Here is a 23,758-nt window from a genome sequence, read left to right as displayed (position 1 = left end):
TCCAACAATCAGTGCGCCGCTTCTTGCTCGCCCTTCTCTCTGCCAATCAGTTGGTGCCTTCTTGCTCCGCCCTTCTCTCTGCCAATCAGATGCCCTGGCCAATCACGGCTCCTCGGGGTGTGTCTTCACGGGTCTTTCGTCCTATGTGTCCTTTCCAGTTGGGGTGATCAGCCCAAGTGCATCATCTGGGTTCCGGTTAGTTTTATTATCTAGTGTGGTTTAATTTACGGGCATTTCCTGCGCTACTGTCTATGGTCCGGTGCCATAAGGGACAAAGGATGTAAAGTACTGAAGTTTGACGAACATGGGAATTAACATAATCCCTATACCTAGTTAACATGCCCCATTCCTCGTAATGGGGACGAAGATACACCTTAATCCGACATTCGGCTAAACAAAACTTATTACATGGTGATGGTTCTTACCCGACATCCAGAGCATGTTAATTTATACAAATCTACCTGACTCTAAATATCACTACCACACCGACATAACAATACATTGGCAGACTCAATACCCTGATCCAATCTCAAATATCTCCATTTTGCCTTAGGAATTTAACGACATTATTTGAAGTGTACGTTAGTTTATTTCCTCCAAAAACAATCAGGATGCTCCTTGCACGTTGATACCTAATTTTGGTTGAAATAAACATCATGAAATACAGGAAAAAGAGAGGTAGAGGCAATTTACTGTAGCTCACGTGAACAACTTCTTGTTGTATGATGGCTGGAGGACTAGCGATCTCAACGGCCACGTCATCTGGGGTCTGAGGTTCTCCACCATCAAAGGAAACTTTTGATGATGCTGCAGGTAAGTCGGAGAGGATGAGCTAAGTTTTTAGGTAAGTCATTTGGTGAAAAATCACCTGTTTGAATAATGGCGTTAAAACAACCTGACCTTTCAAGATGAGTTAATTCAGTGAAAGAAACCTCCTACATATTAACTCAAGAACCTCAGAAAGTCCCGTGTGATATTTCTGAACAAAATACTTTTTTTTTTACAGGATCTAAGGCTCGTAGTGGAGCTGTGCCCCATTCCCTCTCTCCACCGCCCCCTGGCCACCCCCCCCCCCTTGGATCCCACACACACACATGACACAACACAGTACTGTTAGACAAGACAAACACCCACTGAGCTTGGGGGAAATGCTGTCATTTCCTGGGGCACTCTGGGTACCAGCAATGCCACAACAATGGCACCGCCTTTCTTTCCAAAGGAGGAATTTTCTCCTCCACGTGGATGTGAACCTATGGGAATTGTCCGTGCTCTATTTTTAGAAAATGCTGAAGCTCAGGCAAGGAAGCAGAAGGTACCATTTTTAAAGTCTTAGGTATGACTCAGCCGCGGTTTGAACTGCCGACCTCCCAGGCTTGGAGCGGATGATGTTCTACAATAAACCAGCAATCCAACAAAACTAGGTATAAACAATCCCAGTGTAGAACTATAAAAATAGAAATCCTCAACAGGTAGGGATGAACAATCCCAGTGTTGAACTATGAAACCAGCATGCCCATATAGCTTAGTAGAAACCGTGCGAGTGTTTAAATCGGGTACCTGTGACAAACTCAACGTCCATCAAAGGGATAAACCTTATCTAACAAAATTGATGCTTTTGATGCAAAATTGATGCTCACATTGATGCTTTTCACTGTGGATGATACATTAATCTGACAATTCATAATCGGTTCGTAAATTTAATCCAGACTTGACAGCTCACAGGTATGTGCTACCTCTGCTCTATCCTGTCAAACTCTAATTATGAGCATGTTACAGTTACTCACCAGTCTTGGGAGAAGTTGGTTGATCCTCAGCTGGTTTGCCCTTATCCTTATCACCTGCTCCAAACAGTCCCACAGAACCAGGACCATGTCCAGTGATTGGTTGGCAAACCTCACTGGTCTTAGCCGAATGTGCCATGCGTTCCTTCGTCACGAGTGCATGAGCTCGTTCTTCACGCAGCCTGTCCTCATCCTTTGGGTGGTACAAACCAACAGTTTTGCTTCAGACAGCCTCATAATGACTTCCATTCTTTCTTATGGTGTATTTTACGTCATTATCCCAATTAGGACCGCTGTCCTAACAACCTGCATTTTTACTTAACGAATCAATCTCACATGCCTGCATTTTTGTTTTGTACAAATCATCCCAAAATCATCAGCGAGTGTTCAAACTAGCTTTGCTAAAATTGGAAAGGAGACACAAACATGTAGGAAGAAGAAGAAGAAGAGGAGGAGGCTGATGTGTGCATGCATTCGTACGTGCACACGCATTAGATTTCTCTAAAACACCAGTTTCTTCACATTTGGTAGCAGGATACTCCAGCAGACAGTAGGGATACCCATGGGTTCAAACCCAGCCCCTTTCTTTGCAAATTTTGTCCTGCACATGTACGAGTCTGATTTGGCCAAGAACGTGTGCAGGAATAAACTACTAACTGCGAGAAGGTGCGGAACTATCTTTAGATTAATTGATGAATTACTGGCAAATAATCATGGGTTTGTATTCGATCAGCTTGATATACATGTATATCCAAAATAACTCTGATTAAAAAAGGAAAAAGTAAATCAAACTCGCACTTCAGTTTCTTCTTTAGAACTAGTAATAATTTGACCTCAAAAGCAATAGGCTTCAGTGACACAATATGCAAACCCTGCTCAAATTTCAAGTCAATTGGATGAAAATTGACGATTTTATGCAACCTCGACCTTTGACCTTTTGACCAAATTATTAATTTTCCTTCTCCATATTCAAATAATAAAGCTTTGTTGAAAATTTGATGACAAAACGCAAATGGTAAATTGAAATTTCTGGTCAATTGGATGAAAATTGATGATTTTAGGTGATGCTGACGTTTGACCTTTTGACCTGTTGACAAAATTATTAATCTGTCTTTTACATATTCTCATAATAAAGCTTTGGGGAAATTTTGTAGAGAAAATCTCAAATGGTAAAAAGAAGGTTATGGCCAGGACACGGACGACACACACACCGACACACCGACACACCGACACACACACACACACACAAACACACAAACACACACACGTCTCCCGCTGTGTGGAGTACACAGAGTTTTGATTGTATTGTGTAAACTTGAAATAGTTAAAACATGCACTGTAACCTGATATACAATTGTACAGATACAACTAGAATGGCACACGGTAGAACGCATACCTCCGCCAGGTTGAACAGTTTACACTTTGTTTCCCACTGATACGTCAGATCTGCATCCGACATGAACCAAAATCGAATCTGCGTGTTCTTGTCACCTACCCAACTCATCAACCAAGTTTTGTCATAAGTCGTCCACAAATTTTTTAATATCACTATATATCGTTTTTGGCCCAATCTCACAATGATGAACAATCACTTAAAAAAATTGTCGTATCCGGATCAAGATCTTCACCAAAATCTAATTTGTTCATCCTTGTCACACTCCCAAAGTGTCCACCAAATTGTGTCCAAATCCATCAATAACTTTCTGAGATATTGTGCTCACAGACAGACAGACAGACAGACAAGGGTGAAAGCATACCACGAGTCCACCATCAGTGGTACAGGCGTATAAGTAATTATAAAGACAAACAGATATCATTATGGCTGATGTGACCTTGTGAATGTTTTGTTCTGACGTCATTGTTCATTTCATATCCTGTGAAACTCAAAGCAATTCTCACCTCCAGTAGAGCGACCAGCTGTTTGGATTTCTCACGAACGTTCACGCCATAGTCTTTACCATCTCGGTCCACAAACAGGAACTCTCTGAGTAACTTCAAGGCTGACATGTGTTCCTGGCACTGCGATGCCACCTGGTGGAACATGCTTTATTCTGAGATTCATGATCAAGGTTTACATACATGTTCCATTTCATAAATCTTGCAGGTCTGGGTGATGCCACTCAGTTACATCTCATCACACCATCTCCTATAAATCAGTTTATACCTAAATCAGTTTATATACCTAAACCAGTTTGTAGCAAGTGTCCCTTTGGACTCATTCATGTGTTCGGAATGACAAAACCTGGTCTCCACAAGCCATTTTTACCCTAACAGCTCGGTTTCATGTACCAAGTCCCATGAACCAGGGTTGGCAGATCTTTGTCAATCCTCATATTCCTGTTCTTCCCAATGTTAACCATCTATTAATTTCTCCTCTACATTCTCCATTCACTTCAATCTTGTAACTTCAATCTTGATCTCTCAGATCCTTTCCTGTGCTACTCTTAAGGACCCCAATCCCAGACCGAAACTTTCTTGTGATCTCTCTGATCTTTTAAAAACAAGACCACAAGTCTAACAGCGGCGTATCGGGGCTTGTAAAATATTATAAACCACAAACACATATTATTAGCTTTTCAAACCGTCACTAATGCTGTTTATAACATTAAACAAAGAAATTTGGAGGAATCTCGACTTCCATGAGGAAAGTTTTACTTACAGAACTGAGCGAAGATCTACTGTAATCTATATTATACCCCACAAGGTTTGGAGGTGTGCTCATTTACCAAGCAGCTAGCTAGCGCTTGCCAAGCTAGCCGTTCCTTAACGGTTTTGAATGGAGTGCTTCCTCGAATGCTTAAACCACTTGGCGATCTCTTCACAAGAACCTTGGTAAATGAACACACACCCAATGTTCTTGAGACCCGACCATAGATCGACTGTAATCTATATACCCCAAAGATGAATGACCATTCCTGCAGCTCCCGTAGTGAGCGGCTGTTGGCCTACTAGTACCCGACTGCAAAGCCGCAATGAGCCGGCGAAGCCAAAGCCTCTTGCCACTATTTTACCCATCACTGGCATCAGTAGGTTAGGTAGTTGGTAGTAGGTACCGTACCTAGTTCAAAATGACACCATTTGCATTCTGGATGAGATTAAAATTTATAAAATTTCCTTCTTGCTTAATTCGGTGAATTCCGTCTCAACTTCGGATATTTCCGGCCGTGAAAAACTATCCCCTACGGCCACGAGATTTCTAAAAAATAATTCTTCGTCAATTTTAGGATATTTGACGCCGTTTTCAGCGTCCGAAATGTGGTAATAAGCTTTTTTGAAATATTTTCCCTCGTGCGGGCCGAGGTTGGTCTTAAAGTATTTTAATTACAAATTAGAGGTGCATAAGATCGTGAATCAAAAAAAGACGGGTGAAACAAACTCCTATTGAACTTTTTCTCAATTTTTATGCATACTTCCGCATCCGCAAGATGGCGGCCTCCATGGAGCGATTTGTTTTTTGAAATATTTTTTCAAATGCTCGAATCTCATTGGTTCCGGTGTTTGGTGACGATTTTTGTTGAAGGTAACCAGGGCCCGTGCGGCCCCGGGGAACGAGGTTGGTCTTAAAGTATTTTAATTACAAATTAGAGGTGCATAAGATTGTGAATTAAAAAAAGACGGGTGAAACAAACTCCTATTGCCCTTTTTCTCAATTTTTTATGCATAAATCCGCATCCGCAAGATGGCGGCCTCCATGGAGCGATTTGGTGCGTAAAAGCTTCGAAATTCTCAAATGATTCAGCAAAATCTGGCTTTTCAACATAATACATACACTAAAGCGCGGCGTTACGCGCGCTGCTTGCGAGCAAGGAGGAAGCGGACAAGCGGTAACTTATAAGCGTCTTTATTTCAGGAGCCCACTGGAACACTGGCGCGCTCCGGGCTGCGCGCCCGGTGTATCTCATGAGGCCACGCCTACCCCTCGGGCGTGGCCACCGCCCACTTGGTGCGCGGAATGATGTCAACACGCCAGTGGGCTTTTGTGTCTGCCACACGCGCCCCCCCAGAATTCCCGCGCACCTGGAGGGCCAGTTTGCGGGGCAGACGAATGACCCGGCCGAAGCGCCCCCTGGCAATCGGCGGCGTCCGGGGTGCAGGGATGCCAGGTGGGATGCCCCTGGCTGCCCCTGGGATGGGTGCAGGACCCGGGGGCGACGTGGCGGCGGGGCTGGGCGGTGCCGAGGGTCCGCCCGCAGGGGGGCGGCCCCGTGGGGGTCGGGCCACTGGCGGTGGATGGTCCACGTCGAGGTGGGCCGGCTTGAGGCGGTCCACCGAAACGCGGTCAGGAGTACCGCTGATGTCCAGGGTGAAGTGCTTCGCCCTGGTCTCCAGCACGCGGAAAGGCCCGTCGTACGGGGGCCGCAGTGGTGTCCGGTGGACATCGTGGCGGACGAAGACGTACTCCGCCGTGCGAAGCTCCGGGGCGACGTGCGTCGGTGGGTGCCCGTGGCATGCCGTTGGCACCGGGGCGAACCTCTGGGCGGTCTCTTGCAGAGCGGAGCGCTGCTGTGCCGCGGACCATGGTGCCGTGGAGTCGGGGAGGAACTCGCCCGGCACCCGCAGCGGTTGCCCGAAGACCAACTCCGCCGCGAATGCGCGCAGGTCCTCCTTGGGCGCCGTCCGGAGGCCCAGCAGGACCCAGGGGAGCCTGTCGACCCAGCCGCCGTCGCGGAGGGTGGCCCGGAGCGCGGCCTTCAATGAGCGGTGAAATCGCTCACACAGGCCGTTAGCCTGGGGGTGGTAGGCCGTGGTTCGGTGCAGCCGGACCCCAAGCCCCTGCGTGACCGCCCCCCAGAGCTCCGAGGTGAACTGGGGGCCGCGGTCGGACGAGATGTCTGAGGGGGCGCCGAACCGGGCGACCCAGGTGGCGATGAAAGCCTGCGCAACATCGGCCGCCGTTGTCGACGCCAAGGGCACGGCCTCCGGCCACCGGGTGGTGCGGTCCACCATGGTGAGGACGTAGGTGAAACCCCGCGAGGGGGGCAGAGGTCCCACCAGGTCCATGTGGACGTGGTCAAACTGGCGTTCCGGCACCGTGAACGGGGTCAACGGGGCCTGGGTGTGCCGGTGCACCTTGGCGCGCTGGCACGCGAGGCACTTCCTGGGCCAGCCGCGGACGGCCTTCCGGAGGCCATGCCAGACGAACTTGTCGGCGATCAGCCTTTGGGAGGCCCTCGCGCCCGGGTGGGACAGGCCGTGGATGGCGTCAAACACCTGGCGCTGCCAGCCCGCGGGCACGATGGGGCGAGGACGCCCGAGGGAGACATCGCACAAGAGGGCCGCGCCCGCGCCGTCGAACGGCACCTCGGTGATGCGGAGGCCCGTGACGGCGGTCCGCAAGGCCTGGACGTCGGGGTCAGCGGCCTGGTCCGCTGCCATCCGGGCATAGTCGATGCTGAGGTGGACTGCATGGGCGACGGCCCGGGAAAGGCAATCCGCCACCGGGTTGTCCTTCCCCGCGACGTGCTGGATGTCCGTCGTGTACTCGGACACGGCCGAGAGGTGACGCTGCTGCCGGGCCGACCACGGCTCGGTGACCTTGCCCATCGCGAAGATCAGCGGCTTGTGGTCGACGAAGGCAGTGAACGCATGGCCCTCGAGCAGATGGCGGAAGTGCCTGACCGCCAAGTGAAGCTAGAGCAACTCGCGGTCGAAGGTACTGTAACGGCGTTCGGGCGGGCGAAGCTGCCGGCTAAAGAACGCCAGCGGTTGCCAAGCTCCACGCACCCATTGCTCGTGCACCGCGCCCACCGCGTAGTCCGAGGCATCGGTGGTGAGGGCGATCGGTGCATCGGGCGCCGGGTGCGCGAGCATGGTGGCGTTAGCCAAGGCGAGCTTCGCGCCCGTGAACGCCGTGTCCATCTGCTCGGTCCAGGTAACGTCGCCTTTGCCCAGCTTACCTCGGAGAGCTTCGTGCAGGGGGCGCAGGAGCTGGGCGATACGGGGCAGGAACTGATGGTAAAAGTTCACCATGCCCAGGAACTCCTGCAGCCCTCTGATCATGCGGGGGCGCGGAAACCCCTTCACCACCTCCACCTTGGCCGGCAGGGGGACGGCTCCGTGCCTGGTGACACGGTGCCCCAGAAAATCGATTATGGCGGCGCCGAACCGGCACTTTGCGGGGTTCACAATCAGGCCATGCTGGCCCAGGCGTTCGAAGAGCATGCGGAGGTGGCGTAGGTGCTCTTCGCGGGACGCGCTGGCGACGAGGCTATCGTCCAGGTAGACGTAGACAAAATCCAAGTCGCGCAGGACGCTGTCCATCAGTCGCTGGAACGCCTGAGCCGCATTCTTCAGACCGAAGGGCATGCGCAGGAACTCGAAGAGTCCGAATGGCGTGATGACCGCCGTCTTCGGGACGTCCTCCGGCCTGACGGGGACCTGATGGTAGCCGCGTATGAGGTCCACCTTCGAGAAGAAGGACATGCCCGCCAAACGGGCGGAAAAGTCCTGAATGTGGGGGACGGGGTAGCGGTCGGGAGTCGTGGCGTCATTGAGACGGCGATAGTCCCCGCACGGTCGCCATCCCCCGCCGGGCTTCAGCACGATGTGCAGCGGCGACGCCCAAGCGCTCTCTGAGCGCCGAACGATGCCGAGTCGCTCCAGGGTAGCGAACACCGCTTTTGCCACCGCCAGCTTCGTCGGCTCGAGGTGGCGTGCCCGGGCGTAGACCGGTGGCCCGACGGTGGGGATGTGATGGGCCACCCCGTGCTTGACGGCCCCCGCCGAGAAGGTGGGCCGCGTGAGGGCCAGGAAGCCGGCGAGGAGGCGGGTGAATGCGTCCGCTGCCGGAAGCGTACAGACCAACGTGGCCGGAACCGAACCGTTCGGCAAGCCGCTTGGCAAGCCGCTCGTTGAGCTGCTCGGCGAGCTGGGCAACCCACAAGCGAGCGAGCTGAACGTCTCGGCGTGGACAAGACGTCTGCGCTTGACGTCGACCAGGAGCCCATTAGCGCACAGGAAGTCTGCGCCAAGCAGTGCCATGGGCACGTCGGCGGTGATGAACATCCATCGGAAAACCTGCCCTCCGAACCGCAGAGAGAGGCAGCGTTTTCCGTACGTACGGATGGGCGTCCCGTTCGCGGCAAGCAGCGCGGGGCCCCCACCCGCGGCGTGCTTGTCTGACGTGCCGGCGGGAACGACACTCACCTGCGCTCCCGTGTCGCACAGGTAACGGCGCCCGGAGAAGGTGTCCGTTATGAACAGCAGGCTGCTCGAACGGCCGGCGCTCATCGCCACTATTGAGCGCCGGCCCGGGCGTTTCCCGACCTGTTGAAGGAGCATGGCGGATGACACTGCCGAGCTTCGTGGCCGAACTTGGCGTGGAACCAGCACCAGGTGGTGGAGCTGGAGGAGCGCGGCTGGCTCCGCCAGGCCGGTGGAGGTGGCGGGTTTCCCCACGGTGGCGGTTTTCGCCGCGGCAGTGGGCGGGGCGTGGCGGCGGTCACGAGGTGCGTATCAGCATGCTGCGTATGCTGTATAAGTTGATGCTGTGGATCCTCAGCATCAGCAGCATTAGCAGCATCAGCCACGAGGGCCGTGACGGCCACGCCGACTCTCGCCCGCGTGTCCGAAGCGGCGAAGTACTTGTCCGCCTCGGCTGCCAATGCTCGGGGTTCCGTTAGCCCGGTCCCGGCCAACGCGAGGCGAACCTGCGCTGGAAGTTGGCGACGGAAAAGCGCCCGGAATAGAGAACCGGGGGCTTCGTCGCCCAACAGTGACAGCATATGGTCCATTCGGACCGACGGGCATGTGTCACCGAGCTCGGGGAGATCCAGGAGGCGGTCGGCCCGTGCGTCTTCCGTGAGGCCGAACGTGGCTAGGAGTAGCCGCTTGAGTGCCTCGTACTTGTGGCCGTCCGGTGGGTGGCGAAGGACGGACACAACTCGAGCGGCCGTGCCGGGCCCGAGGGAGGCGACGACGTGGCAATAGCGCGTGTCATCGCCGGTGAGGCGCCGAAGCTGAAATTGGGCTTCGGCCTGGACGAACCAGACTTCGGCCTGAGCCTCCCAAAATTCGGGAAGTTTGATGAAGTTGGCCATGGCAATGGCGTCGCGTGTGGAAGGATCGCTCCGGCAGATCCAACGTCGAGGGTCACCAGTAAAGCGCGGCGTTACGCGCGCTGCTTGCGAGCAAGGAGGAAGCGGACAAGCGGTAACTTATAAGCGTCTTTATTTCAGGAGCTCACTGTAACACTGGCGCGCTCCGGGCTGCGCGCCCGGTGTATCTCATGAGGCCACGCCTACCCCTCGGGCATGGCCACCGCCCACTTGGTGCGCGGAATGATGTCACCACGCCAGTGGGCTTTTGTGTCCGCCACAACACGTTCATTCACAACACCGGGTTCGCCAGCTACAATTTAAAGGTGCATAAGATTGTGAATCAAAAAAAGACGGGTGAGACAAACTCCTATTTTAATTTTTTCGCAATTTTTTATGCATAATTCCACATCTGCAAGATGGCGGCCTCCATGGACCGATTTGGTGCGTCAAAGCTTCGAAATTCTCAAAGGATTCAGCAAAATCTGGCTTTTCAACACAATACGAACGCGTTCATTCACAACACCGGCTTCGCCGGCTATTATTATTATTATTATTATTATTACGAAAATGATACTACTGAAACGATACACTACTGTATTAACAAACCTGGGCTTAATTTGTCCGAAGTGGTCCGAAGGTGAAACATAACGCCAAAGGCCTATATGTACCATACCGTATTGTTGGAAGAGACGTAACGCCAATGCTTTCGATATTTCATGGTCATTTTAACAATCGGTTTGTTTGTGTTTCACACTCAATGAAAAACGTCAAGGTAGAGCATGGCGATTGTGATATATGACAGGTTCGATGATATGTTCGGCTTGAACGACATATAAATCAAAATGGTGGAGTGTGGAGAGTCAGCCGCCGTACTGCCGTAATGACATCAGACGTAATCACATCACCCTGTCATGTGACCAGATCCTCAGCTCTGATTGGTATACATTTGAGGGGACATACATACGTACATACGTACATACATATATACATACATACATACATACATACATACATACATACATACATACGGATGGACAAACACTGTTCTAGACGGCTTTGCCCTATGAGCTACGCAATAAAAATCTCTTGTTCTTCCCAGTCTGTTCTAACTTTCTATCGTTTCGCATTCCTCTTTCAAACACAGTACTTCTCTTTGTCTTTCCGAATTTGGAAGTCGGCATTTAACCGGCTTTTATTTAGCCGTTGTAGGTTGGAATTTAGCCGGCATTTATTTGGCCGTTGCGGGCCGGCATTTGGTCGGCATTTGTTTATCCATTGCAAGTCGGCATTTATCTGGCATTTATTTAGCCGTTGTAAGCCGGCATTTGTTTGTCCATTGCAAGTCGGCATTTATCTGGCATTTATTTAACCATTGGAAGTCGGCATTTGGCCTGCATTTATTTAGCCATTAAAAGTCGACATTTAGTCGGCATTTATTTAGCCGTTGTAAGCCGGCATTTGTTCGTCCATTGCAAGTCGGCATTTATCTGGCATTTATTTAGCCATTGGAAGTCGGCATTTGGCCGGCATTTATTTAGCCATTAAAAGTCGACATTTAGTCGGCATTTATTTAGCCAATGGAAGTCGGCATTTAGCCATTTATTTAGCCATTGGAAGTCAGCATTTACTTAGGCATTGGAAGTCGGCATTTAGTCGGCATTTATTTAGCCATTGCAAGTAGGCATTTAGCCTTATTATTGCATTGGTATCGGCATTTAGTCGGCATTTATTTAGCCATTGCAAGTAGGCATTTAGCCGGCGTTTATTTAACCATTAGAAGTCACCATTTAGCCATTTATTTAGCCATTGGAAGTCAGCATTTACTTAGCCATTGGAAGTCGGCATTTAGTCGGCATATATTTAGCCATTAGACGTCGTCATTTATCTTACATTTTTTTAGCCAATAGAAGTCGGCATTTAGCCATTGGAAGTCAGCATTTATTTAGCCATTGGACGTCAGTATTTAGCCAGCGTTTATTTGACCATTGGAAGTCGGCATTTAGCCATTGGAAGTCAGCATTTATTTAGCCATTGGACGTCAGTATTTAGCCAGCGTTTATTTGACCATTGGAAGTCGGCATTTAGCCATTGGAAGTCAGCATTTATTTAGCCATTGGACGTCAGTATTTAGCCAGCGTTTATTTGACCATTGGAAGTCGGCATTTAGCCATTGGAAGTCAGCATTTATTTTGCCATTGGACGTCAGTATTTAGCCAGCGTTTATTTGACCATTGGAAGTCGGCATTTAGCCGGCATTTATTTAGCCATTGGAACTCAACATTTAGCTAGTATTTATTTAACCACTGGAAATTGGCATTTAGCCGGCACTTATTTAGACATTGAAAGTCCGCATGTCTTCTCTTGATGCACCTTTGCTTTTCATCTCTGTTCTTCTCTCTGCAATATGTATTGCCTCTTCTGACAGCCGTTTAGCCTTCTTCTTTCTGATAGCTTTTGGCATGTTGTTTTGGCTTCTTCTTTTACAATATCTTACCATGTAGTCACAATTCATCTGGCATTGCCAACCAACCAATTTCCAAAAGTAGAAAAGCGGGAGGGCCAACGGGAGTTGTGGGAGATATGTTGAAGGCAGCGGGAAATTGGGGTGTGAAGAGAACGACAGAGATCTGCAATCTGGTGGTGAAAGAAGGCCGCATTACAGTGGATTGGGAACTGAGTACCTTCGTCCCTCTATACAAGGGGAAAGGTGACCCTCTGGACTGTGGCTCGTATCGAGCGATAAAGTTATTGGAGCATGGAATGAAGGTATTGGAAAGGGTGTTGGAGAGGAGGATAAGGAAGAAAGTGAAGATCGACGAAATGCAGTTTGGATTTATGCCAGGAAGAGGAACGACAGATGCGCTTTTTATTGTGAGGCAGTTGCAGGAGAAGTACATGGAGAAGAGGAAGAAGTTATTTCTTGGATTTGTTGATCTGGAGAAAGCATTCGATAGGGTACCACGTGAAGTAGTGACATGGGCATTGAGGAAGTTAGGAGTGGAGGAATGGTTGATCAGAGTAGTGATGGCAATGTACAAAAGAGCGCACACAGCTGTAAGGACGAAGGACGGGAACAGTGGTGAGTTTGAGGTGAAGGTGGGAGTGCATCAGGGGTCGGTACTAAGTCCCCTACTATTTGTAGCTGTGATGGAGGTGCTGGTTCGGAACATAAAGGAGGGTTTACCGTGGGAGTTGTTGTATGCAGATGATCTGGTGTTGATTGCAGAAAGTATGGATGGACTGAAGGAGAAGATGAACTAGTGGAAGGAATGTATGGAGACAAAAGGTGTGAAGGTGAATATCGGAAAAACGAAGGTGATGGCAAGTGGTAAAGCATGTGGTGAGGTGGAAAGAACTGGGAAGTTGCCATGTGCTGTGTGCAGGAAGGGTGTCGGAGTGAACTCCATTCAATGTACAATGTGCTCTGAGTGGGTTCATCAAAAATGTAGTGATTTGAGAGGGTCATTAACCAGTGTGGCAGCTACATTCAAGTGTAAGGTGTGCACAGAAGGAGCTGCAGATGGAGGAAATGTTGAGTTGGCATCTTGGAGACGGTGTGAAGCTGGAAGGTGTGAAAACATTTTGTTACCTAGGAGACATGCTGAATGGAGAAGGTGGAACAGACTCGGCAACGGTTGCTGGAGTGAGATGTGCATGGAAGAAGTTTCGGGAACTGAGTGGCGTGCTGACGAGGAGGGGAGTGTCGTTGAAGCTGAAGGGAAAAGTGTATGCTGCATGTGTGAGAAGTGTTATGATTTATGGGAGCGAGACATGGGTAATGAATGTAGAGCAGCAACGAAGGCTGGAAAGGGTGGAAATGCGAATGGTTCGGTGGATGTGTGGGGTATCGTTGAGAGAGAGGAAGACAAATGATGAATTGCGAAAGATGATGGGAATAGAGCCTGTGATGTATGCTGTGAAGAGGAACAGGTTGAGATGGTTTGGTCATGTGTTGAGGAAGGATGAAAGTGACTGGTTGAGAAGAGTGATGGAAATGAATGTAGAAGGAAGTAGAGGATGGGGAAGACCGAGAAAGACTTGGCTAAAGATGGTGGAAGAAGAAATGCGGGCAAGGGGGTTAACAAGGAGAGATGCAGAAAATAGGGCAAAATGGAGAAGATTGTCATGGGGACCGCAAGGCTAACCCCCGCTCTTGCACAGAAAATGGCCTTAAAATGCTTCTTGTTGTTGTTGTATTGCCAACCAATTCTAGCTGTGAAAAAATTTTTTTTTAACCTGTATTGCATATTGCTTTTAAGTCATATCTGGCCAGAGGTATTTTTTTGGCTTTCTCAATAATTGGACTTGTAGATTCATCACAAGGAGTTCATGATCAATTCCACATTTTGCACCTGGTAGAGTATTGGTTGATTGCACAGTACTTCTCCATCTTCTGTTGATTAGAATGTATGTATTCAGATTTCTATGTTGCCCATCAGGTGAAGTCCATGCGTACAGTCTGTGCTTGGGTTGTTTTAATCAAGAGTTTACAATTACAAGATAATCTTGACACAGAACTCCAGCATTTGCTACCCTGGCTCATTTTGAATAGCGACTGTGCTTTCCTTTGATCCCTGGTGCTCCGGCTTCTCCAATTTTTGCATTCCGGTCTCCCATAACAATTAAACCGTCCCCCTTATGTACACGTTCTTTCAACTCCGGCAACTTTCCATGATGCTCTTCTACATTTTCTTCATCTGTTGCAGAAGTTTGGCACATTTATAAACGATGGTGGTGTTCTCTGGATTTCCTTTCAAATTCACTAATATGAACCTATCATGGACTGTATTGTAACAGAGTATTGAGTCTACCGTATTCTTACTGCAAATCACTATCTATATAATAATAGCGTAAGGACTCGACTTTGTTATCCCTTTTACGCCGCACCCAGTGACCCTATGCCCACGGCACTAATGGATTTACGATCTACGAACCGCGCTCTTTGTTTATCACGTACAGCCATACTCGAAAAATCTGAATTAGCCGACGTTGGGGCGCAAAAGCATCCGATTAACTGCCGATACGACGCCATCTTACGACGCCATCGTATTGGCGTCTGCTGGGTGAAGGCGAAGCAAGCCGTCCGCTGATTGGACAGTTGAAGGCGACAGCAAGCCGTCCACTGAGTGGACACTCCTGAGCATGCATTTGTGCCGGTGTCGGCGATCGCGGTGTACGCTAACCTCAAAAGTATATCGTAGCGTTGTCATTTAAGTAGATTGCAATAAATACGTTGTTCATATACGCACTCTTCATTCTCATCTTTCTTCCTAACTCTTACTCGGACAAGCAAATCCCCTATGCCATCCATAATGGTACACTCTATCCATACACCACATCCTCCCTTCCGTGGATGTTCCACGGGTTTCGGCTAGTATGGACATATTTTACAAGAAAATAACAATTTGTAATCATCAGAATGAAATTGCCACAAAAAAGTCCATCTAAGTTCACTTATCCCCAAAATGTCAGTTCTTGTCCTCACCGTCATTCTCTTTATTAAGTCTAACTTTCCCTTATTCAGTGACCTTTCATTCCATGTCCCAATTCTGTGAACCCTTGAGAAACTCAAGAGTTCGACTTTCAATTCTGACCACCTCAGCAATTGTATGTCCATGCGAGTTTGATCCAGTACCATCATAACAGCCAGTCTGACTCATCAAATCACTTTGCTCTTCACCAGTAGCCATTTTGGTGCTTTCAAGCCTGAGGGGGGTGATGGGAAGGGTGCGGGGAAGGCAGGGGCTCATCATCCATCATGATAGATTTAGCTCTTGGATATATGATCATGATTGTCCTCTCATCATATATGGACGTGATTTGCCATTGCCTTGTTCCGGGCAGTGTCTATACTAGATGGCTGATCCTAGCCATTCCTTCCTTCTGTGTAAATGCTGCTTCACCAGGATGAAGATCACGTCACTGCACTTGTGCGCAGGCGTAGAACAGCCATTGGTCTCCAAAATATAATATTTTTCCAAGCATCAAAGCCACGCAGCCATTGCTGACAATATGTGCCATCTGCTTGCCGGGCCATGCACTACCTTCTCCCATGATATCACATAGCCCTGATTGGGAAGCTAAAATGAGGTAGTACACCATATCCAAGGGTGACCCACGGGTTAACAAATGGAAAGGGCACCACCTTTAAAAAAAGATTTCTGTCTTTACCTCGTTCAACCCTCCGCCTTTGTTTTCAAAACCTGAACTGCAAGGAAGCTGCGGATTTGGATTGTGTTTCCTTCTCCTAGATGAGCTGCCTGCCAAGGCTAATGAGCCCCATCTGTCCAAAGCAACTGATTTTATGGCACCCGTTAGTGAGAACAACCCCACCACGAGAAGGCCGGTACGAAGCTAGAATGGCAGAGGCTGGTTGAGACACCGAGTTATTAGAATATTTTATAGACTATGAAGGGCTGGCAGGATGGCCCAGACCTAGAGGTATGCACACTCACTTATAAGCTCTCTAGCCTTGGTTTGAATCTCGGCCTAGTTATAAACTCTCATCCCTGTGTTTCACAGGCAGGGTGTGCCATCAATGTGTGTGCCGTCCCTCGGTCGGACGTTAAACTGGCATCTCATCTGCTGGCATCAGTTGGTGGACGTTAAAGATCCCACTGCGTCCTATGCGAAGAGTAGGAGCATTCGCCAACAACGTGGCCGAATTCCAAAATCCTGCCCTAACCAGCGGAGGGTACTGCCATGCTCCTCGCAATGATGCAAACCAGTAGCCACGGGCTGCACACAAAATTAATGAATGACTGTTTGATTGCTTGAGCATATTGATTTTGTTGAGTTCAATAATCTTGGCATTTATATTGTGTGTAAGACTGGTGATCTCTGTTCTATTGACATAGCCATTGGAATAAACCTAACCCTAACCCAAACGCCAAACCCTAACCCTAACCCTAACAACAACTCCCATCTAAAGACTGATCATCTGAGTCATGCTATAAAACACTGTCAGCTTCCTGTCCCCTTCGCAATTTATTGTGCCTAGTTCACAATGAACCTCGGTCCAGTTGGACCTCATGGAAGTGAAGAAACACCTCCAGGTTAGTGATAGAAATGAGCACACATAAACCATAAAATGCACATCTGTGTTCTTGGGCCAAGCTTCTTCCCGGCAAATCCCACAACAACATGGGAATAATCGTGTCCATTAAAAAGAGGAAAATGTGCGTTCCAGCTGCACCTCACCTTTTCCGAACCAAGCTTAATCAGGCTCTCCAGCAAGGTGAGCGACTTGTACACGTGGCGCCAGTTGCGTCCGCTGTCACTCAAGCGCTTCCACACCATGGCCATGACCTCCACAAAAGCCACGCTATTGTGCGTCAGCTCGGCGATCTCGGCCATAATAGAGCTGGATGGACCCCACGGGTCATTGGAAGTGGCCTCGCGCACCTTGATCTCAGCCTCAGAGTAGTTGTTCACGATGTTCTTCACCTGCCGTCGTAGTGACAGCGCCATGTCGACTTGCGGCTCGTTTCTACCACCTTGCTGAATAGGGAGACACATAAATATGTCACTATACCGTTTAACGTTAATTTTCTACCAGTGTGCTCTACCTCTCTAAGAACACCTACCTTGTTGACAACACACTTCATCATTACCACCCAAATAACCATTTCCACCTTGCCAAGTTTTGATCACTACTCCCATGCCCCTCCTGGATGGCAGGTGGGGAGTGGGGGGTGAGGTGGGGAGGGAGTTGTGCGCATGAGCTGACTCTGGGTACCCGCCACACGTATGGAGAATTTGGTGGAGATTGGCCCAACCGTTCTTAAGGGGTTGCGTTTTTAAGGGGTTGCGAAACTCTGGCAATGACCCTGTCGTCTGTGTGTGTGTGTGTGTGTGTGTGTGTGTGTGTGTGTGTGTGTGTGTGTGTGTGTATCTGTCTGTGTGTCTGTATCTGTGTCTGTGTCTGTCTGTGTGTGTCCACAACTATATATTTTCATTTAAATAATGTTTTTCTCAGCAACCACTTGTCCGATCGATGCGGACCTTTAAACATAGGAGGTACTCCATCCCCATGGAGAATATTTTATTTCTAACTCTGATGTCATAGGTCATATAGTATGGCAGCCATATTGGATACTCCAACAAATATTGGACATAATTTCTCCTAAAAACCGCTCAACTAAAAATATTGAAACTTGGCAAAAGTCATCAACTCCCCATGGGGTATATAGGGTGATAACGATGACGTCATCTGTGAAGGGGTATTCCAGACATAAATTGGTTGAATTGAAATCCTTGTGCAAAAAAATGAAACTTCATATATCTGATATATGACCTGATGTGAGTGAAGAATTAAATTAACGACGTTCATAACCTATGCCAAGAATTTATGTGACATAATAGATCCGTGCATGGATGATACCGGTATATGGACCGTAATAGCAGGGTGTTCAGTTAATGATGGTATTTTTATTCAGAATAAACACACCAGGTGAGATTATGCGCTCTACGAGTGCGGCCATCCTAGTTTTCTATGATTTTTAGATCTACACACAGATAATTGCCTTATTTTGTGAATTATGATTTTATGGTAGAGGAACCCTTTAGAATAAAGCGTGACAGACATGGAAGGAGAACACAAAATTATATAAAGTAATACTCGAAGCAAAAGGAAAAAATATAAAGCTACACAGAAATAGCACACAAAACAACAACAACCACATGCACCACGACAGCAGCAACAACAACAACGGCATGTATAGGGGTTGCCTCTTTGTGGTGGTTGTACCCCCCCCCCCCCCTCCAACGCAAGTCGGGGGCCAAATCCTCCCCACTCTTCCCTGTACCACGGATTAGGTCAGAGCATTAGAGCCATGATCAGAGTACGCTGATCGGTCTCCGTGGGCCGGCCTACTCCCTCAGGTATTTGTCCTTTCTTTCTCTATTTCTCTTTCTCTTTCTCTTTGTCTTTGTCTTTGTCTCTTTCTGTCTTTCTCTCTCTTTCTCTCTCTTTCTCTCATGGCCCTGGCTTCAAAAAGGTTGGGGTACACCATCTGGGATGTGAGGCATCTCTGACTGTCTCCGTGCCGAGGGCTTGTTCGAGAGAACAGGGTTATACAACAACAACTACAACGACACTTGGTAGACTTGGAAGAACACATGAACAGTTTACGTTTGTATCCCACTGATCTCCCGGATCTGTATCCGGATCTGAACTAAAATGTAATCGGCTTGTTCTTGTCACATACCCAACCTCTCCACCAAGTTTCGTCCGAATACGTCCACAACTTTTTGAGTTATCCTGCTCACAGACAAACAGACAGACAGACATACAAACGGGTAAAAACATAAGGTGGACGGAAAAGCAACAACAACAACAACAACAACAACGTTTTATAGAATTTGCTTTTTTCACGTTTACATACTCATTGAGATTCACAGAGATGGACAAGCGACATTTATTTGTGAAGTACAACACGTGCTGTCCGTTCATTAAAGGCATCAGCGAAGCGACGCGGGTACGCTGTACGCACGCCCGGTGTCCACAAATGTCACGGTATAAGTGCATGACATGTCCATCTTACTCGTGCAATGATTTCATGGCCTTCCCGCTCACAGATTCACTCCTTTCGACAACGACAACCATTTAAATTAAAAATACAGAACATGTTAATGAAGAGGAATTCCCACTGCGACTTCGGTTCGGTCTAATCCTTTCCCACCAACTAATATCAAAATGCATAAACTCGCGGTAAGTAAGTGTGACGTCAAATGACGGGAAATGCGTTCCCAGGCTTTGGGACAATGCCGAATGTAGCGAGGCTGCCCGACTCCGGGGCGGGAAGCAATGGAAGCAAATGCGGCCATGCTTCCAGCGCCAGTCGCTGTCCAGGGTGCTGAAAATAACGATCGTAAGTGAGGACGCTGTTAGATCGTCCGACTGGATCTCGGAATCGCTCTATCCTCGGCTTCACCGGGGGACGGGGATATGAATGTATGTGAGAATGGCGGGTACTCACTGCTCACCGGGTATCTCACCAGCTGGGCCCCGAGAACCTCCCCGATTGCGCGTTTGAAGCCCTAAACGCTGCGGAGTCAACCATTCGTCACTCCGGGGTGGGTTTTCCTATTCATTCATCCGCGCTTGGGGACGAGCCCAAAACAAAGGTCCAATTACAAACATCCCTAAATTGATTACCAATGAGATCATTTCATTAGGATATACGACTGTAGATTCGGTGATGGCGTTTGGCGAGACGATGGAGGTACTGATTCGGCTGGACTCCAGTCGCAGGACTTTGGTATGCTCCATGCAGGGTCCTTGTCGAGACCACCGTTTACCAACTGGTATTTTTTATTTATACCGAAATCGAGTAAATTTGGGAATTAAAAAAAATCTTCTAATGACGATGATTTTGGAAATAAAGTTTACTAAATCTGGTTTTGAGCTCGTTTGTAGATCTTGAACAATTAGTATCAAAAGTAGAAGTAACAATAAAAGTATAAAATGCACAATTCAACAAGAGAGTTCATAGCACATTATATCCCATGCAGTGTTCAGGTTTATACAGGTGGGCGTTGCTGATGAGAGAGGTCATAGAACCCTAACACCACGAGGTGTTCAACTATAGACAGGTGGGCGTTGCTGATGAGAGAGGTCATAAAACCCTCACCCCACGAGGTGTTCAACTATAGACAGGTGGGCGTTGCTGATGAGAGAGGTTAAAGAACCCTCACCCCAAGAGGTGTTCAACTATAGACAGGTGGGTGTTGCTGATGAAAGAGGTCATAGAACCCTCACCCCACGGGGTGTTCAACTATTGACAGGTGGGCGTTGCTGATGAAAGAGGTCATAGAACCCTCACCCCACGGGGTGTTCAACTATAGACAGGTGGGCGTTGCTGATGAGAGAGGTCAAAGAACATGATATCCCATGCAGTGTTCAGGTTTATACAGGTGGGCTTTGCTGATGAGAGAGGTCAAAGAACATGATATCCCATGCAGTGTTCAGGTTTATACAGGTGGGCTTTGCTGATGAGAGAGGTCATAGAACCCTCACCCCACTGGGTGTTCAACTATAGACAGGTGGGTGTTGCTGATGAGAGAGGTCATAGAACCCTCACCCCACGAGGTGTTCAACTATAGACAGGTGGGCGTTGCTGATGAGAGAGGTCATAGAACCCTCACCCCACGAGGTGTTCAACTATAGAAAGGTGGGCATTGCTGATGAGAGAGGTCATAGAACCCTCACCCCACGAAGTGTTCAACTATAGACAGGTGGGCGTTGCTGATGAGAGAGGTCATAGAACCCTCACCCCACGGGGTGTTCAACTATAGACAGGTGGGCGTTGCTGATGAGAGAGGTCATAGAACATGATATCCCATGCAGTGTTCAGGTTTATACAGGTGGGCATTGCTGATGAGAGAGGTCATAGAACCCTCACCGCACGAGGTGTTCAACTATAGACAGGTGGGCATTGCTGATGAGAGAGGTCATAGAACATGATATCCCATGCAGTGTTCAGGTTTATACAGGTGGGCATTGCTGATGAGAGAGGTCATAGAACCCTCACCCCATGGGGTGTTCAACTATAGACAGGTGGGCATTGCTGATGAGAGAGGTCATAGAACCCTGACCCCACGAGGTGTTCAACTATAGACAGGTGGGCATTGCTGATGAGAGAGGTCATAGAACCCTCACCCCACGAGGTGTTCAACTATAGACAGGTGGGCGTTGCTGACGAGAGAGGTCATATAACCCTCACCCCACGGGGTGTTCAACTATAGACAGGTGGGCGTTGGTGATGAGAGAGGTCATAGAACCCTAACCCCACGATTAGTTTAAGTTTAGACAGGTGGGCGTTGCTGACAGACAAATAGACAGACAATCTGAAAATAGACAGAATATTGGGTCACAGACAGACAAACAGACAAACAGGCAGGAACCAACTTCCATAATAATTAAATGCTCGATTTGGTAATGAATTTTGGTAATCAAGGATATTTTTGATTTATTGATTAATCATTTCATCTATTAATTATTTATTGATTAATCGATTAATTTATTATTTTAAGATCTGCCTGCAACCCTCTTTTGGTTAAACTGCCAAAATCAAGACTCTCTGCTCACCTTCACTCCTTCATTCCTCTTTTCTCCCGCCTCTGGAACAAACTCCCTCACTCTCTTCAATCCCACTCCACCCTCCAAATCTTTAAAACAGCTGTTCACCACCATCTCTTATCTTCCCCCATCCAAAACCTTGATCCTTTCTACCCCCGCTAATTTCACCCCAATTCCACTTTTTGAAATACCAACTTCTGTCCTGGAAGTCCTTGGTGTCCTTGTGCTTTATACTTCTCCCTCCCCCCCCCCCCTTCCCATGCCTCCTCCCCCCGGGCCCTCTCCCTTCCACACATCTCCCTGCTCTCGGATGTTGTGTTTGTGTGCTTCCCCTTTTCTCCCTATCTTGTCTTCCGCTCCCTCTTTTTGTGTATTTTGTTTGTCTGGTCGATTTGTTTCTGAAGTAAATGTTAGCTCTTTCACGAGCCTCGATTCAGTACACAAAAAAAAAAAAAAAAAAAAATTCCTCGTTGGCAATCCTGCTCGAGACTCTGCGGCTCGGGCAATGCACAACAGGGATGTCTGTGTATTGTGTGATGTGCAACAGCTATGTCTGTGTTTATTGGGTGATGTGCAACAGCTATGTCTGTGTGTATTGGGTGATGTGCAACAGCTATGTCTGTGTGTATTGGGTGATGTGCAACAGCTATGTCTGTGTGCATTGGGTGATGTGCAACAGGTATGTCTGTGTGTATTGGGTGATGTGCAACAGCTATGTCTGTGTGTATTGGGTGATGTGCAACAGATATGTCTGTGTTTATTGGGTGATGTGCAACAGCTATGTCTGTGTGTATTGGGTGATGTGCAACAGCTATGTCTGTGTGTATTGGGTGATGTGCAACAGCTATCTCTGTGTATTGGGTGATGTGCATCAGCTATGTCTGTGTGTATTGGGTGATGTGCAACAGCTATGTCTGTGTTTATTGGGTGATGTGCAACAGCTATCTCTGTGTATTGGGTGATGTGCATCAGCTATGTCTGTGTGTATTGGGTGATGTGCAACAGCTATGTCTGTGTGTATTGGGTGATGTGCAATAGGTATGTCTGTGTGTATTGGGTGATGTGCAACAGCTATGTCTGTGTGTATTGGGTGATGTGCAACAGCTATGTCTGTGTGTATTGGGTGATGTGCAACAGCTATGTCTGTGTGCATTGGGTGATGTGCAACAGGTATGTCTTTGTGTATTGGGTGATGTGCAACAGCTATATCTCTGTGTATTGGGTGATGTGCAACAGCGATGTCTGTGTGTATTGGGTGATGTGCTACAGGTATGTCTGTGTGTATTGGGTGATGTGCAACAGCTATGTCTGTGTATTGGGTGATGTGCAACAGCTATGTCTGTGTATTGGGTGATGTACAACAGCTATGTCTGTGTGTATTGGGTGATGTGCAACAGCTATGTCTGTGTATTGGGTGATGTGCAACAGCTATGTCTGTGTGTATTGGGTGATGTGCAACAGCTATGTCTGTGTATTGGGTGATGTGCAACAGCTATGTCTGTGTGTATTGGTTGATGTGCAACAGCTTTGTCTGTGTGTATTGGGTGATGTGCAACAGGTATGTCTGTGTGTATTGGGTGATGTGCAACAGCTATGTCTGTGTGTATTGGGTGATGTGCAACAGGTATGTCTGTGTGTATTGTGTGATGTGCAACAGCTATGTCTGTGTGTATTGGGTGATGTGCAACAGGTATGTCTGTGTGTATTGGTTGATGTGCAACAGCTATGTCTATGTATTGGGTGATGTGCAACAGCTATGTCTGTGTATTGGGTGATGTGCAACAGCTATGTCTGTGTGTATTGGGTGATGTGCAACAGCTATGTCTGTGTGCATTGGGTGATGTGCAACAGCTATG

General features: G+C 48.3%; 2 protein-coding genes across 3 annotated transcripts in view; both read right to left on the bottom strand.

Moving 5' to 3' along the window:
* LOC137433649 (epsin-3-like) overlaps positions 1–19,842 on the bottom strand; it is a 40,575-nt gene extending 20,733 nt beyond the window's left edge. The window contains exons 1-5 of the mRNA XM_078786183.1: positions 19,801–19,842; positions 17,021–17,320; positions 3,681–3,812; positions 1,785–1,974; positions 704–807 (exon numbers count right to left, since the gene is read on the bottom strand). Of these exons, the coding sequence (XP_078642309.1) occupies positions 704–807; positions 1,785–1,974; positions 3,681–3,812; positions 17,021–17,290 (696 nt within the window). The 5' untranslated portion in view covers positions 17,291–17,320; positions 19,801–19,842. The remainder of the gene's footprint in view (positions 1–703; positions 808–1,784; positions 1,975–3,680; positions 3,813–17,020; positions 17,321–19,800) is intronic.
* LOC137434339 (growth arrest-specific protein 7) overlaps positions 1–23,758 on the bottom strand; it is a 517,476-nt gene that overhangs the window by 296,054 nt on the left and 197,664 nt on the right. The window lies entirely within an intron of this gene.

The sequence above is a fragment of the Myxine glutinosa genome, chromosome 10 (assembly GCF_964187855.1).
Source record: "Myxine glutinosa chromosome 10, kmMyxGlut1.1, whole genome shotgun sequence".
Classification (NCBI taxonomy): domain Eukaryota; kingdom Metazoa; phylum Chordata; class Myxini; order Myxiniformes; family Myxinidae; genus Myxine; species Myxine glutinosa.
Note: the sequence above shows the minus strand (reverse complement) of the source record. Positions and strands in the feature narration are given on the sequence as shown.